The sequence below is a fragment of the Homalodisca vitripennis genome, chromosome X, assembly GCF_021130785.1.
Source record: "Homalodisca vitripennis isolate AUS2020 chromosome X, UT_GWSS_2.1, whole genome shotgun sequence".
Classification (NCBI taxonomy): Eukaryota; Metazoa; Arthropoda; class Insecta; order Hemiptera; family Cicadellidae; genus Homalodisca; species Homalodisca vitripennis.
The window spans coordinates 42,756,150-42,770,510 of NC_060215.1; the positions used below are offsets into that span (position 1 = coordinate 42,756,150).

Consider the following 14,361-nt stretch of genomic DNA (forward strand, 5'->3'; position numbering starts at 1 on the left):
ACATTGTAAAACTATCTGTGCTATTTCTTCCTACTTCAAGTGGCGGACACTACATCCACGGTTACGGCCTGGACCCACTCTCCGACTCAGGGGTTTATTTTGACGAGGAGTTGACAAGGGTTCGTAATCAAACTTCCAGATCTAGGGTTGAGGAGGAACTAATAATCTCACGCCTGTCTGTCAGTACATTACTGCATATCAATGGCACACATTGATTAAATGTACAAAAAATGAGGCACATTTTGTACCTCAATATTTAATACACAAACCTACTTCGGCTGTCCACTTCTTCAACTAATCATCAGAACCATACACACTTTATTTTGATTACTCTATTTATGATGTTAATCGTGTTATAAATCAACGTAAATTTAAACTACTCCAATTTTACCTGAAGAGTGTGCAGTACACCTCAAAAATTCATTTTAATGTCATATAATTTTGGCAGTACTCATGTTTGTAAAATGAAATGCCAATACAATTAAGTAATAATTATAAAACTTTACTTTTAGAAAACATTATTATGTTTAATTACACAATTCTAACACTAGGTTCTTTCAACAAATCTAAATTTATAATTTCATTTTTGGTGTTTATTATCATGGGTCCTTGATAATCTGCTAATGTTATTATTAAAATTGTACAGTAAATTTTCGACGGTAGTACGTGTTTTATTGGCAGCTTATATAAAGTTTATAAACGTGTGTTGTGAGCCCAAAATCAAGGTAGGGCAAGCAAATTAATTATTTAAATTATTTAAATGTTTATATACCTAAAATTACGTATTATATTACATCTTTGTATATTGTGTTGATGTATAGTACTAGAGATTTGTATGATAGCGCTACAGTAAATTTTATAACTCAACTCTAAGTTAAAATGCAATTAAAAAATCTTGAGCACATCATGAACAAAATTTATTCAAATGGTACTAAGTATTTTATAGTAGCCTAAATATACTGAATTGTAAACATAGGACATCGTACAATTGTTGCTATAATTTTAAAGGACCTAACGTCGAAAATATTTGATAAAACAGTAAAATCCTACCATAGTAATTGTTTTCGGCTAATACAATTCAGATCCTGAAAGCATAAAAAATAAACCCTAATTCAGAATGTTTTACGTACATTTATTTAAAAGTAGCAGTAAGACGCGGATTCGTACGTTATTTTCAAAATCGAAGATCGTAAAATTGTAGTGAAAACTTACGATTCAATATTATGCAGCCCTATGATAATGTTTAAACAGAAGTATGCATATAACAGGTAATTACTCATTTTAGTGTCCATGATTATGAAATTCAAACGATGATTACAATGTTTACTGGTCCGAACCAATTACAATTTCTGGTACTAATGCCCTGTTCAAGAAAATGTATACATATAAATGTCTCGGGAACCTACTGTGGTCTAAAACCGTCAACTTTCGGCACCTGTAATTTACTTCCGGTCTAAGAAATTTTTAATGTCATATGTGGACTTTGCCTTGTTGTCCGATGAAGAAAATATATGTCCCTATGTATGACTGAGAAACCCTACGTTAACGGCCTTTTAATTCACGAACGGGGCCTACTAATATATGTCCCTGCCTTTAAAGTGTACAGTCACTATAATGTATTTTCTGTGCTACAGGTAAATTTTGCCTTGTGCACTAATATACAAAATACATACAATTTTGGTTTTCAAAATTTACTTAGTTCAATATACGTCTACTTCTGGCCCTTGTAGTCTACTTGCGGTTTAAGATATATGCAATGGAATAACTTGAGTTTTCCTTCTTGTCCTGACAAAAAAAAAATATAAATACACCAACACACGTAGAACTCAAAACCCCTATCTTAAGTGCCAGAGCTATAATTTGCTTCTTTGTACCGATGAAGAATATATATATACATATGACTGAAAGGTTACTGCGGTAACAAAGTGTCAGTTCTGTCCTTTCTAATTCACTTCCGGTCTAATTTATTTACGGTTCACAGTTGGGTTTGTATTGGTAATCCAATTGTAATCCAACTTAGATTAAAAAGCGTCAATTTCTGGTGTACGATGTTTCTGGAGCTATAAGAAAATATGTGCATTTCTAAGCTTAAGAAGACTGCTCCTTTCATCGCTTGTGTTTTGCCTCTGGAATAAGAGGAAGAATATGCCACCCCTATGTTTTTACTTTAACTACAGTTAAAATGCCATATACAATATCAAGAAAGCCAGCCAGTTTTGATATGCAAACACTCACAGCTTTGTTCATTAAGGTGGGTTTTATAATAGTCACTTATGCAATCTAAAGTAAAAATTATATAGAAACCGTCTATTATTCTGCAATTATATATCTGCATTACACAATTGATCAAGCACTGTATAATTATTTTATATTTTCTAAAATTTCAAATTCAAACAAAAGATTCTGCCTCTCTGCAACTTCAGCTGAAAGTGCCAATAGCTGTTTAGGGTCAGTTATCCAAAATAACATGCCGTAAATATTATAATTATTTCCTCAAATTATTAAATATTCCGGGAAACGATTCATATTTTTCTCTTCATAAAAACCCTCCTTAGGCTTTAACGGATATATTAAAAAAGAAATGACGAGATTGGTCCAGCTGTTCTCGAGATGTTCACAAGCGCTAATCAACACATATAGCGATTAATTTTTATTTTTGATAAGTAATGTCATAAAAGTTAAAGTAACATATCTATATAGTGTATCAATATATTAAATTGCTTTACTAAACGATATCACCAATAAGCGATTCAAAATAAAAAATAAAGTGATAATAGAAAATAATAAAAAATACGATTTGTGATTTTGAAAAAAACGTTGGATAAAACATTTTTCTTAATTTATACCATTAGTTACTTGGTACAGATTTTATATTTGTATTATTAGTTTAAGAGCTGTTTGGTGTTTATTTAAAATGTTGGATTTTAGTTTTTTTGTTTAGCTTAATGCTAAAATAAAGAATGACGTATTGTAAATAAGACATTTTAGGTGTACAATATTTAACTAATCCTAATTCTTTTACTTACTTGGCCTACCTAGAATTTAGGTATTAGCCCACAATACAATTTATAACACTTTTTATAAACTGCAATAACGTAAATATAAGTTACTATATATAGTAAAAAGGTTTTATCCGAACCATATTCAACTTGTAAGTTTAAAGTTGGCTTTCATTTTAAGTTAATGCAGTGTTACTATAAAGTTTAAGTTTCATTAGTAAATTATAATTAATCACGTCTTATAGGAATAAAAAAATATGATTTCTATGAGATCATTATTAGTATTCAAAAACTAAATTGTTGACCCTGCATGTTTGTTATTTTAATAACATACAGTTAGAACAAATAATTATCAAATGTCCTTAACAGTATTGTGTTTCTGTTACAAATGTAATGCGATACAAATGTAAATGACGCATTATATATAAACTAAATGGTTGTTTTAATTCTTGACAGTAATAATAAAACAATAAACTATCCGTTCCAGTTACCGTGTAATTCAAATTGTAATTGGATTTACATACATCATTATGCCAACGATGGAACAAAAGGTGGGAATGTTATTAATGATATGACTCATTAGTATAATGATGTATTACTCATATATATATATATATATATATATATATATATATATATATATATATATTACTTTTTAGGATTTTAAAAAACTAATAACAATTAGTAATCCACTTCATATGTGATATCTTAAGTTTTGGTTTCAGTAAACTGTTATTAATATTTACTACCTTAGCAACACGCTTTACGAATGTAGTGGAAGCATCACAAGAATGCGTTTAGGTACAAAGGTAGGTAAGTTGTGCATAAATTTCTTAACAAAGAGTTTTAGAAAAACTTTCAAATTGGGAATACTAAAGATATTGGCTGCTGATTGTACATAAGACATTCTTTGTCCTTCTGTTACTGGTATAGCAGTATAACGGTTCCTACCGATAGAAATCAACTGTCACATCTTGATAACTCATTATCAGCGTAAACACGCTCGTTCACCCCCACCTTAACTGGTGGAGACAAAGGCGACAGTGAGTCAGTAAGCGGCTAGCTGTGCTACCATGCGGACCTCTGCGGTGCTCCTGCTCTTGGCGCTCCCGGCGTTGGTGCGAACCCAAACCCTTCCCGGCCACTCCAAACCTGTGGCCTACCATCTCGACATCTATGTTCCTGATTTAGCTACAACGTCTACTTTCAATGGTAGGCACATATTTATTTTATTGTAAAACGTATTCGTAATGTCTTCAGTTTTATTGAACTTTTAATTAATATCTTTATAAATAATCTTCCAACATAACTAAATCAATATTTTCACATATATATCTACTAAAAGCACCACTGGAGCATTCATTTCTTCATTTTACGTGAAAATCAACAAATCTTTATCTTAAAAAGAACTTTGAAGAATTTACTTAATTTAGAGGTATTTCCGAATTCATTAACAAACAACCATTAGATGTTACAATTTGGTTCAAATCCTCGACACTATGATGGCAAAAAAAATAAAAAAAGCTTTTGATTTTGGCATGGTTAATATTATACTTTGGCGAGACTTCGTAACAGTCTTTATGGTCTATAGCATAAATAGATAAAACTGTGACACTGCATATTCCGGGCATTTGTAAGGTTGACTTGGATTTCACCTACTATTCAGTACTTTTAATCACCATCAAACATGTGTCTAATTTTTTTTAATTTTTAATTTAGCAATTGGCACTTGCTCTTGATATAGTTTCCTAATTACTAATTATTACTTGCTTTCTGATCTCAAAATTAATCTACTTTAGCAGTCACAGGACAAAGCTAGAAACAATAATAACTGTGTTTTGTAGATTCTTCTGGTAGTTTATTTCTATCAGCTGATTGTGGTAACTGAATAGATAACGAACATCTTACAGGTGGTTATCGGAATCCGCAGCAATATTCGAAGATTTGTATGCGTTTTATACAAAGGTCGGGTTGCCATATGGTAATGTTGGAAAAATGTGATCTTCCTTAAGCATTTTGGAAATTAAGTTTTGAAATGTTTTTTTATGTATTTATAATGAAATTCAATTACAGAATGAAATAATTTGCTGATACTATGCATATATTAATTAGCTTGTTGTAGGAATTTACTTTATTACTTAATGTTATATCTTGCATATTATACATCCGTCAAGAACTATACAACAAAGTAAAAATTAAAATTAATAAAACAATATATTTTTATAGTTTTAATTCAATAAACTGCAGAGACTAATTTCAAAATATATGAGCCTTTTCTACAAATATTTCTCATTGTATGCAAACTCAAAAACAACCACATTGTTAACCAAGACTATTTGCTAATTAACTCAATATGATTGTAAATAACAAGTTTATAAATACTATATTGAATTCCAAATTAAGGCTTATCAGGTAGTAGCTAATATTTAATATTTTCGTAGTAGTAAAATTAGTTTATGATATAAACCTTTAGTAACAAATTATGGTATCTGCCAACATTACCATTTTTATTATTGGTTATTAATTATATGTTCAACTTATTTAAGAATACTTAACTTATTTTACTTTATTATTTTCACTCTAAAGGAAACACTACTCGCTCAAAGGATCGATACATTAATAGAGCCAGGAGATGATCAATACAGTATCGAGTGTACTTGTTTAAAGCCCTTATCATTTTCAAGAAATCTTTATTTGGCAAAACATTTTTGTAGAGCTCTTGAAAGTAATATAGTTTGACGATTGGAAACATTAAATGCTTTCAATTGACTTTACTGCTAGTAATATTCCTTTGTTGTTCCATCTACCAGACAAGAGAAATTACCCTCTCCACAGACGTAAATGAGGAAATCTTTCCGCAAGATCTAATGTATAAAGACAGCTGTATTCTTTCTTCACTTCTTACTTTGGCCTATTTCTCCGTCTCTTATCACAGAAGCAACTATTAGACACTAAACTTTAAATGCTATATCTTAAGCTAAATAATTGACGTCTTTTACCATATAGATTACAGAACAAATGTCATATCGCACGTCACAGTTCAGTTCCTTTGGTCCTCGATTCCGTTTGATTCTCACATGTAACTTCGGCGGGAACGTCGTAAATCTTCGTACCTCAGCGATTGATATATTATAATTTAATACAAGTACAAGCTAACGAAGTGTCCGGCAGAAACAGAGCATCAGAGCTATAATGAAATACTAAGAGCAAAGGGAGAGTGTGTTTAGCTTTCGAATCATATGATATAATAAAGTTACAAATATAAAACAACTTTCGTTCTTTATTACAATTTAAACACAAACATTCCCTTGTATAACGCATTTTTCGATAAAGATTAAAATAAATAATAGGTGGGTTTTTATATTTTACGGGAAATCCTCGCAGCTATTTCTTAGCCCAAAAATGCGGTAATATTCAGGGAAATCAGGAGATATAATAACCCTATACAAAAGTTAGGACCCCGCTCGATTTTTAGGCGACCACTAAATCTAAGAACGTCTGCAATAATAAATAAGTAGTAGATTTATTTAGATTTGTGAAGACACAAGAACTACGTAAAAACAAATTAAGAAAAATTAAATAAGGCAACGTTTTAATAGAATTGTGTAACCAATAAGATGCGAGGTTAAATGGAATAGAGAACTTCAGTTCTTAAATTCGGCTCCAATAAAGCTCTGTTTAATCAATTATTCCACCAATATAAATTTTTCAATACTAAAACTATTAGTAATTTTACATAACAATATTCACAGGCAATCATTGAAGTTGGATAAGCTCAAAATAGCTAAACGCCAAGAACTACAACTCAATAACAGTAAAATATAAAATTCAACAACATTAAACAAAAACACAGAAAATGTGAATTTCTAATTCGATCAAAATTTTGAGGTATTTTAAACAATACCTTGTTGGTCATATTTTACAAATTTAAAATCTAACTTACTTATTTCATAAAATAAGTTAAGAGAGAAACATATACATATTAACATACACAATAACCAATCTATATAAAAAATAAACACAAATAAATGTCACAGGCCACTACTTCTCAGAGACCATAAGTTCGTAAAAGTGCGTCTTAAATGAACCCGCTACTGGAGAGCGGTTTTCGAAGGTTTCAAAAGTTCCTAGTCGAAGCGGTGTAACTGTAAATATTTGAGAAGTAAAACAGGGGATACCATCCAATAATCAGCCGAAACTGTTAGTCAGTGTACTCTGGCCGGAAAGAAATCTAAACTTTTGAGTAAAATATTTAGCATATTTGGAATTAAGTACTATGTGTATTAGTGTCAGGAGCTTATTTAGTACGGAATAATCCTGTTTATATCACGGAATAATGGGGTCTCTTATCTCACCCAAAGCACATAGTAATTTTATGAATGATGTAGGCCCACAATTTCCTCCACCAACACCAACTTATATCATTAGACGCTGCGTCACCGTTGTCGAAATGAGGAAAATAGTGTAGCCTTTGGTGTGCAATTGAAGAAAACCTTTTTAAGCAAGTAGCAGAAAACTCTCTACCACGTGAAATACTGAATGTATAGTTCTAACTTGTGTATAATTGGTTATAAGTTTAAGAGCACTTTAATTTTGTATGAAAATAAAGTAGAGTACAATAGTATGTTTATAGCCAGTTTACAGGAACTTTTTTCCTGAAATATTGATTTTTATACAATGAATATCACTTAAAACACAAAAGTGAAGCTTCAAAATCAAGGGTAAAATGTACGGTTATTGTGGCAAGTGTGTCGGAGGATTATAAGGTGGTGCTATGAGTTAATTTATTAATTTTAGCCACTTGCCTTTAGATAACTTACAAAATGACAGGAAAAAGTCAAAAAAGTAACTCTCGGAAATCTCTCAAACAGGTTAGCTGAAGATATATGTTTAGGAAGTGAATGACATCTATTTAATAATATATGGCTCAGGACAATTTAATTAAATTCGGGATAAGAAAATAAGATGGTTTAAATAAAATAATTCTAAAGGGAATTATTTTCTTGTGGATGAAAAAGATACTCTTTTCACACGTTTCATATGCAAACAGTGCTCTTATCTTCAGCCATTTTACTGTGGGTCTAATACCAAGATTGGACAATGTTAATGTTCAGTTAAATGAAAACAATTCTTTTAGGGTGCATAAAATCATTTTACGTTTTTTATCGTCGTGAAGGTTTCAGTGCTATGATTAATGTTTTCAAATTAATCCAACTGAAAATCTATTTTACAACTTATGGGGTTGGACTGATTTGTCCACATCGCGATATGGGCGAAAAGTCAATCATATGTTGCCTGGTTTGGGGTGCAGGGCTCAGAGCGCAGTTCCAAGAAACGTCCACGAAACGCTGACCCGAAACTGTGTACAACATATTTTTATGGCGTATCAACAAATAATGCGATCCTTTGTGTTTAATTAGAACTTCAGAAAACAACACAAAAGAAGCATCGTAAGTCATGTGGAATTTGGTGTGCGGCTAGACCGATTTATTGTTTGTGTGTCACAATACAACAATCATATACTACACACATACACAGAATGACTCAGGTCGTAAAATAGTGAGTGTCCCATTTAGATGTCAGATAAACCAGGCCTACGCTGAATGTGTCATTAGATTGTAAACACGGGTCGCCCCATCCGACTCAGAGGCTGAAACTGCCACCGGTAGTTCGCCCATCGTTAACGATATACTACCAATTACTAGTATGAATATACTATAACAACAACATTTAGCCACCGACACTCAGTAATCTTATCTCTATTGTGTTAGGTAGTAATTTTTACTCTATTAAGCATTTAAAAATATAATGGTTGTTTCCGACTGATTCTAATCTATTAAACAATCTCAACATCGTTTTGGGCATAGACATATTTTATACGTATGATATTTACTGTAATACATTAGCAATAAGGGTTTGCCTTCTGCTTTAAGTGTTGAATCCTGAGCCAATGCGCATAACCATAAACATGAGTATTCTAGCAGTTATTGCTTGGTTTAATTTGAATATTTTTGCCGTTATCACACCAGTATATTTACTGTTACTAACGGTTACAAACTGATTGTTATAACATTTTGTAATCAGGGAATATAAATATTATCGCATATGTAAAATGAGTATCGTCACTATTATTACCTGTTGTAATAGTGAATGTTACTATTGTCACATTAGTAACATGAGTATCGTCATTGTTATTACAGTTGCAACCTCAGTATTCTAATTATTATTAGCTTTTGTAATCATATCGCATTGTTACCCTCATCTCTTTGGGAGGCGGCTTACCGGTAAAAATAGAATAGTATAAACTTAGTAAAGTTGAATAAACAGATGATAGTTGATTGATTAATGCGGATGTAGAGTTCGCTCTACTTCACGAAAATCTGTCTATGTCACAGACTTGACTCCTGAAATCTGGAGTCCACGTCTGTCTGAAAAGATCCAAGAAACGTCGGCAACGAATACGTTCAATTATTTGTATCCTTTCAACCTCAAAAACACCTATACCACAAAAGAGGTCTGCCTGGCTTACTTACCTAGCAGCTATCCAGCGTAACCTTACTTCATATTTGAAGTACCTTGCTTAATTAATATCATCAAGATAAAAATAATGTTCAAATAAAAAATAATTTTTAAAAGTATAAATTAAACATTTAAGTAAATTAACATTAAGCAAAGTGTGTGTAAAAATTACAAACTAATAAAGTTTGTACTGTAAAGTTTGTGTGTACTAGTTATTGTTTGTGTGTAATACTTCTGGTTATAATCAATTTATTTAAGAACGAGTTGGTGACAGTAATTTTATTTTTTAAACATGTTTTGGTTGTCAAAACCTCTTAAGATTTCCAGAGTGGCCATTTATAAGATTAATGTCAGTGTGTTAGAGCTAGTGTTAAGATTTATATAAAGCCTCTGGGTCGAGTGTTATCTGATACGATAAGCCCAAGCCCCAGTTATTCATTTAGTTGAAAGATAGGCAGAAGAAAATGTTTTAAATAACAATTTTTGTAACATAAGTAATAATTCCATTCAAGAACAACACAATACATACCATTGTTACATATTAACAGTCGGAATACCCTTGATCGATTCGGCTTAACTGTAAAATTAAGGAACATTTTGCATTCATATTCATGAAATAGTGAAGAACTTTTCAATTTGTTATATTAAAATTCAAATAATTTTAATTATGAATTATAAATATGGGTTTTATTGTTTATTATAAATTGTTAACGCTGAGATATGGGTTTACAGTTACGGCTTGCTGACGTAACTACGTCAGCACTTGTGGTAATTACTTAATACGGAGAAGATACCAACCTAAGTCATCAACACAAATGTTTGCAATCTTGGGAATTTTCAAGATGAATGCGGATATAGGCGACACAATGTTATTACAAATAATAGTTTTTTATTGGCAATTAGGTGTTCCATGACAACTATAAAAGATCGGAATTGAATATAAGAATACTTACGTAGGAAATGTGTGAAAAGGACGAACCATGGTATATTTAGAGTTGTTCGACTGTTTGGCAAGATAGAATTAACGAGATAAAATCTGCAGGTCCAAAGGTTTCAAAATACTTGAGATGGAACGTGGTGATAACCTTCTTCCTGTGATGAAGGTGCACAGTAAGTCAATTGCCAGAACAGGAGTAATGGCGCTCTGGGTGAAAATTGCGGGAAAATAAAACAAAAGAATAAATAGTTGGATATATTTGAGTATTCATTTTCTTAATATCTTAATCTTCTTTAACTATATTATTGTTCTTAAACTGACAAAAAGTATTAATAGTGGGTAAAATGGTGTTGGAACATACCGGTACCTGATCAGCTGAGATGGGTACTATGATAGCCTTGGGACCGTGTCGGCCGTTGCGGTCGGTTTGCCGGCTCATCCGTGACTTGAAGGCTGTCTGTTTTCAGCAGCTTCGGTTGAGGGTGATAGCCATTATCCAACCTTCATTGTCTAAGATTCCCGCCATTGGTTTTGAGTCAGAGAGAAAGGGAAAGATAGAGAGAAGAGAGCAGTTCACAAACACATGGTGCGTAAGTAGTGAGACGCTCTTATCTGCCTTTCATACAGCGCGCCGGATATAAGTATATCGGGTACTTCAGACATTATAGATGAGGAGTAACTTATTATTAAGACGAACTAGAAATGTTCATAACCAGCACCGCAGCTTCCATTTCCTAAACTACCTACCGTTTGTGAACCAATTCGGCTTTTGTTCTAAATACTGTTCTGCGTATTTTGGTCAAGTTTGGAGTACCCTCATTCGTCAGAAAAACTCGCAAAAATCTAAATTTCAACTTCCAGAAACAGTCCAAGAGACGTTCTCCATAGACAGTTTCTATTGCTTCTCCTGGTATATAAACTAAAGATATTAATATATTCAGAGTGTCCAGAAAAGAGAGTCACGAAATCCGTGAACGCATAAGCGTGTACGACCGTATTAAAGGTATGCTTGCACAACCCAAGAGCAACAAGCATGTAAAAACAGCTCATACCTTTCTACTGACAAAAATGGCGCTCGCGGCTTAATGTGGTCGTAGTCGCTTATGCGTCGATATATTTCTTTGAAACGTTGGAACTGTCATAAAAATTACAAACTAGTTTGTATCTTTTAATTCTTTATAACAATACTTTGTTATTTGACTTAAAACCACTTTTAAAGGCTCCATTCTTTTAATATTAAAGCAAATCACACCATATTTTTTACATTTTCCTCTTATTTATTACAGCTATGTGCCAAGTGTGTAGCTTTATTAGTTATAGAGTCATTATTTTTTTATAAAAATACAAAATGGCTAGTAGCAACTAAACGATACTTTTCTTGACTAATAAATATTAATTACTAGGGTTTTTTTATTTTATTTTAAAATTTTCAACATGCGTAATTGTGTTAATTTTAAAGCAAATCACATAATGATGATTTAATATTAACACACTTAATGACATAATAAAAAAACAATGGTTTTTTTAGTTTTTTTCTTATTTCTCATACATATGTGGAAAGTTTGTATATGTAGCTTTACTAGGTCTAGAGATAATAATTTTGCATACAAAATAGCGTCTAGCGACACATTTCTCGACCTATTTTAATATGTCTTTTTTTATTTGAAATTATGAGTACTATCTCTCGCCGAAGTTTGTGACACCTTTTTCTAAACACTCTGTATATTACTGTGAAACAAGAGTGTACTATGGTTTGACGAGGCGTGCTGTGTGCGATGTATACCTGATTCTCGCCACGGGATATGGAGAATCGACACATAGAACATGTACATTATATATTCTAAACGTTCTTATCTATTTCACAGAACACTAAAGCACAAGAACAACTACGGTGGTCACAGCACATTTTAGAAAATAGACTTTAGAAATAAGTTCTATGAGTCTACTATGACAGTATGCCTTACTTGAAAACCATTTTAGTAACTTTTCTTGTATTGTTGTGAGTGAAACCCTTTATTATTTGTTCATTATTTCAAAATTTCTGAGAAGGGCATTTTCCTATGTCACTGCTTCTCTTATTGTTTCACTGAATACTGCATTGATTAGAGGCCACCATGAACATGATGTTGTGTTCTTTATTATGTAATGGCAAATGGTAGTAATCGATGTTCAGGTCGATGAGACGCACATTACAACTACATTGCTATTTTAATTAGTATATATGACCCGACAAAACAGGAAAAGTTAGAAACACGAAGTCACTTAGTTCAAGCGCCATAAAATTATACGTAATCAGTTAATCACAACTTTTGCGATACACTGAAATGCAATATGGTGCAAGAAAGAACAAACACGGGTTCTCTTAGATCTGAATTCAGTTCACATCCTGGGTCGATATCATCAAAATATGAAATTTCACGTATGATGCTATGACTCTCATGTTTACCAGTGCGGCATCAGCTGATAAACAATAACACTGTCGTGTTATAACCAGGTCGAGGTCGAGGTAAAGGAGACATTGACCTCTGGAAGGTCAGTTCCCTGACGTAACAAAGGTCTATTGTGTCATAGTAGGACTTTACAGCCTGCGCCCGACAGTTGCTTACGCTGTGTGCCGAAGCACTAAAACAGATTTATCGAATAGTGTAGGGAATATAGCTGCTGAACAAAATCCTAATACAACAGACTTTAACGAAACGTATTAAAAATCTATTTCAAATTGGTCATGATCGCTTAATCTGCGTAACATATGTGTGATGTTTTTGCAAATATTAAATTGGAAAAAGACATTTGAAGTAGGTTATATTTAAATGTAATACTTCAGATTTATAGCGTATTTATAATACGTGTTTGAAGTATCGTCGATAACTTCAATACAATAAAACTCGAAGGTATTGTCAGAAACACATTTATACTAACCATAAACTTTTATACTTTTTTAACAATAGATATTTGCATTTTAGTGTCCTCTTGAATGGCTATAAAAATCCATAGAATCGAATCCACTCAGTAAGTATTACTTTATAACATACTAGTACTTCGTAGTTGTGTCTCTTATTTATTTTGCAATATCAAAGCCAGCACGAACAACTTTACGAATCAAATACACACGATAAAAGCGTTTCCTAAATAAGTATATCAGCATATCAGAACACACAAATATGATAAACATATCTGCACATGATATAACGATAAATATAACTTAAACATGATAATATATCTTACCTTGCTTCGTTTCAACCTAAAACATAGTCAATTGTTCATGTTTCCGTGCTTAAATTTATCCAGAACACTACCAATTTTGGAAGAATATATATATGACTGTGTGTGATGATTCGAATGTAAGGAAACTGTTTACTGTCAGACAGAGTCATGAAAAATCTGAAGCAACAGCTGATGGCACTTTTTGAGTGATCGGGTTTTAAAACTCTGCAAATAAGCTGTAGCGTAGTGCTGCCTTCTGCAGCCGCAAGGTATGCAGAGTGTGCCTGGAATCATAACTAGTTCACTTCGACCTTGCTGTCAAAGTGAGGTTAAGTCGATTGCTCCCACAACTCTATTATTTGCATGTTTCGTTTGAAAGACTTTTACTTAGTATTAAGCAGTTTATTGTTTCCGATTTAGGCCATACGTTTAAGACCTTTTCGTGTTCAGGAAAGTTGTGGATTATTTCGCCTAAACCATTAAATTAAAATGGCATTATTAATTTGAATTTATCCATTGTCGAAAATCCCTATCTTTGAAACTGCATTTAGCAATCAAGTAGTATCAAAAGACAATACCGTTCCTCAATATATGTAAGTATGAGAACTAGTATGTAGACACATCCACAGTAACCTGCCATGTGGTGCGATTCTTTGCGTTGCCATTTATTGTCCAGTCGGTTGACTGAAAACGGCTTTCCAC

The 14,361-nt window shown here is 32.4% G+C and overlaps 1 protein-coding gene across 1 annotated transcript in view; it reads left to right on the forward strand.

The window, feature by feature from the left end:
* The first annotated feature begins 4,059 nt into the window (after positions 1–4,059).
* Positions 4,060–14,361, forward strand: part of LOC124368967 (membrane alanyl aminopeptidase-like) — a 71,499-nt gene continuing 61,197 nt past the window's right edge. Inside the window, exon 1 of the mRNA XM_046826547.1 lies at positions 4,060–4,211. Coding sequence (XP_046682503.1) covers positions 4,073–4,211 — 139 coding nt within the window. The 5' untranslated portion in view covers positions 4,060–4,072. The remainder of the gene's footprint in view (positions 4,212–14,361) is intronic.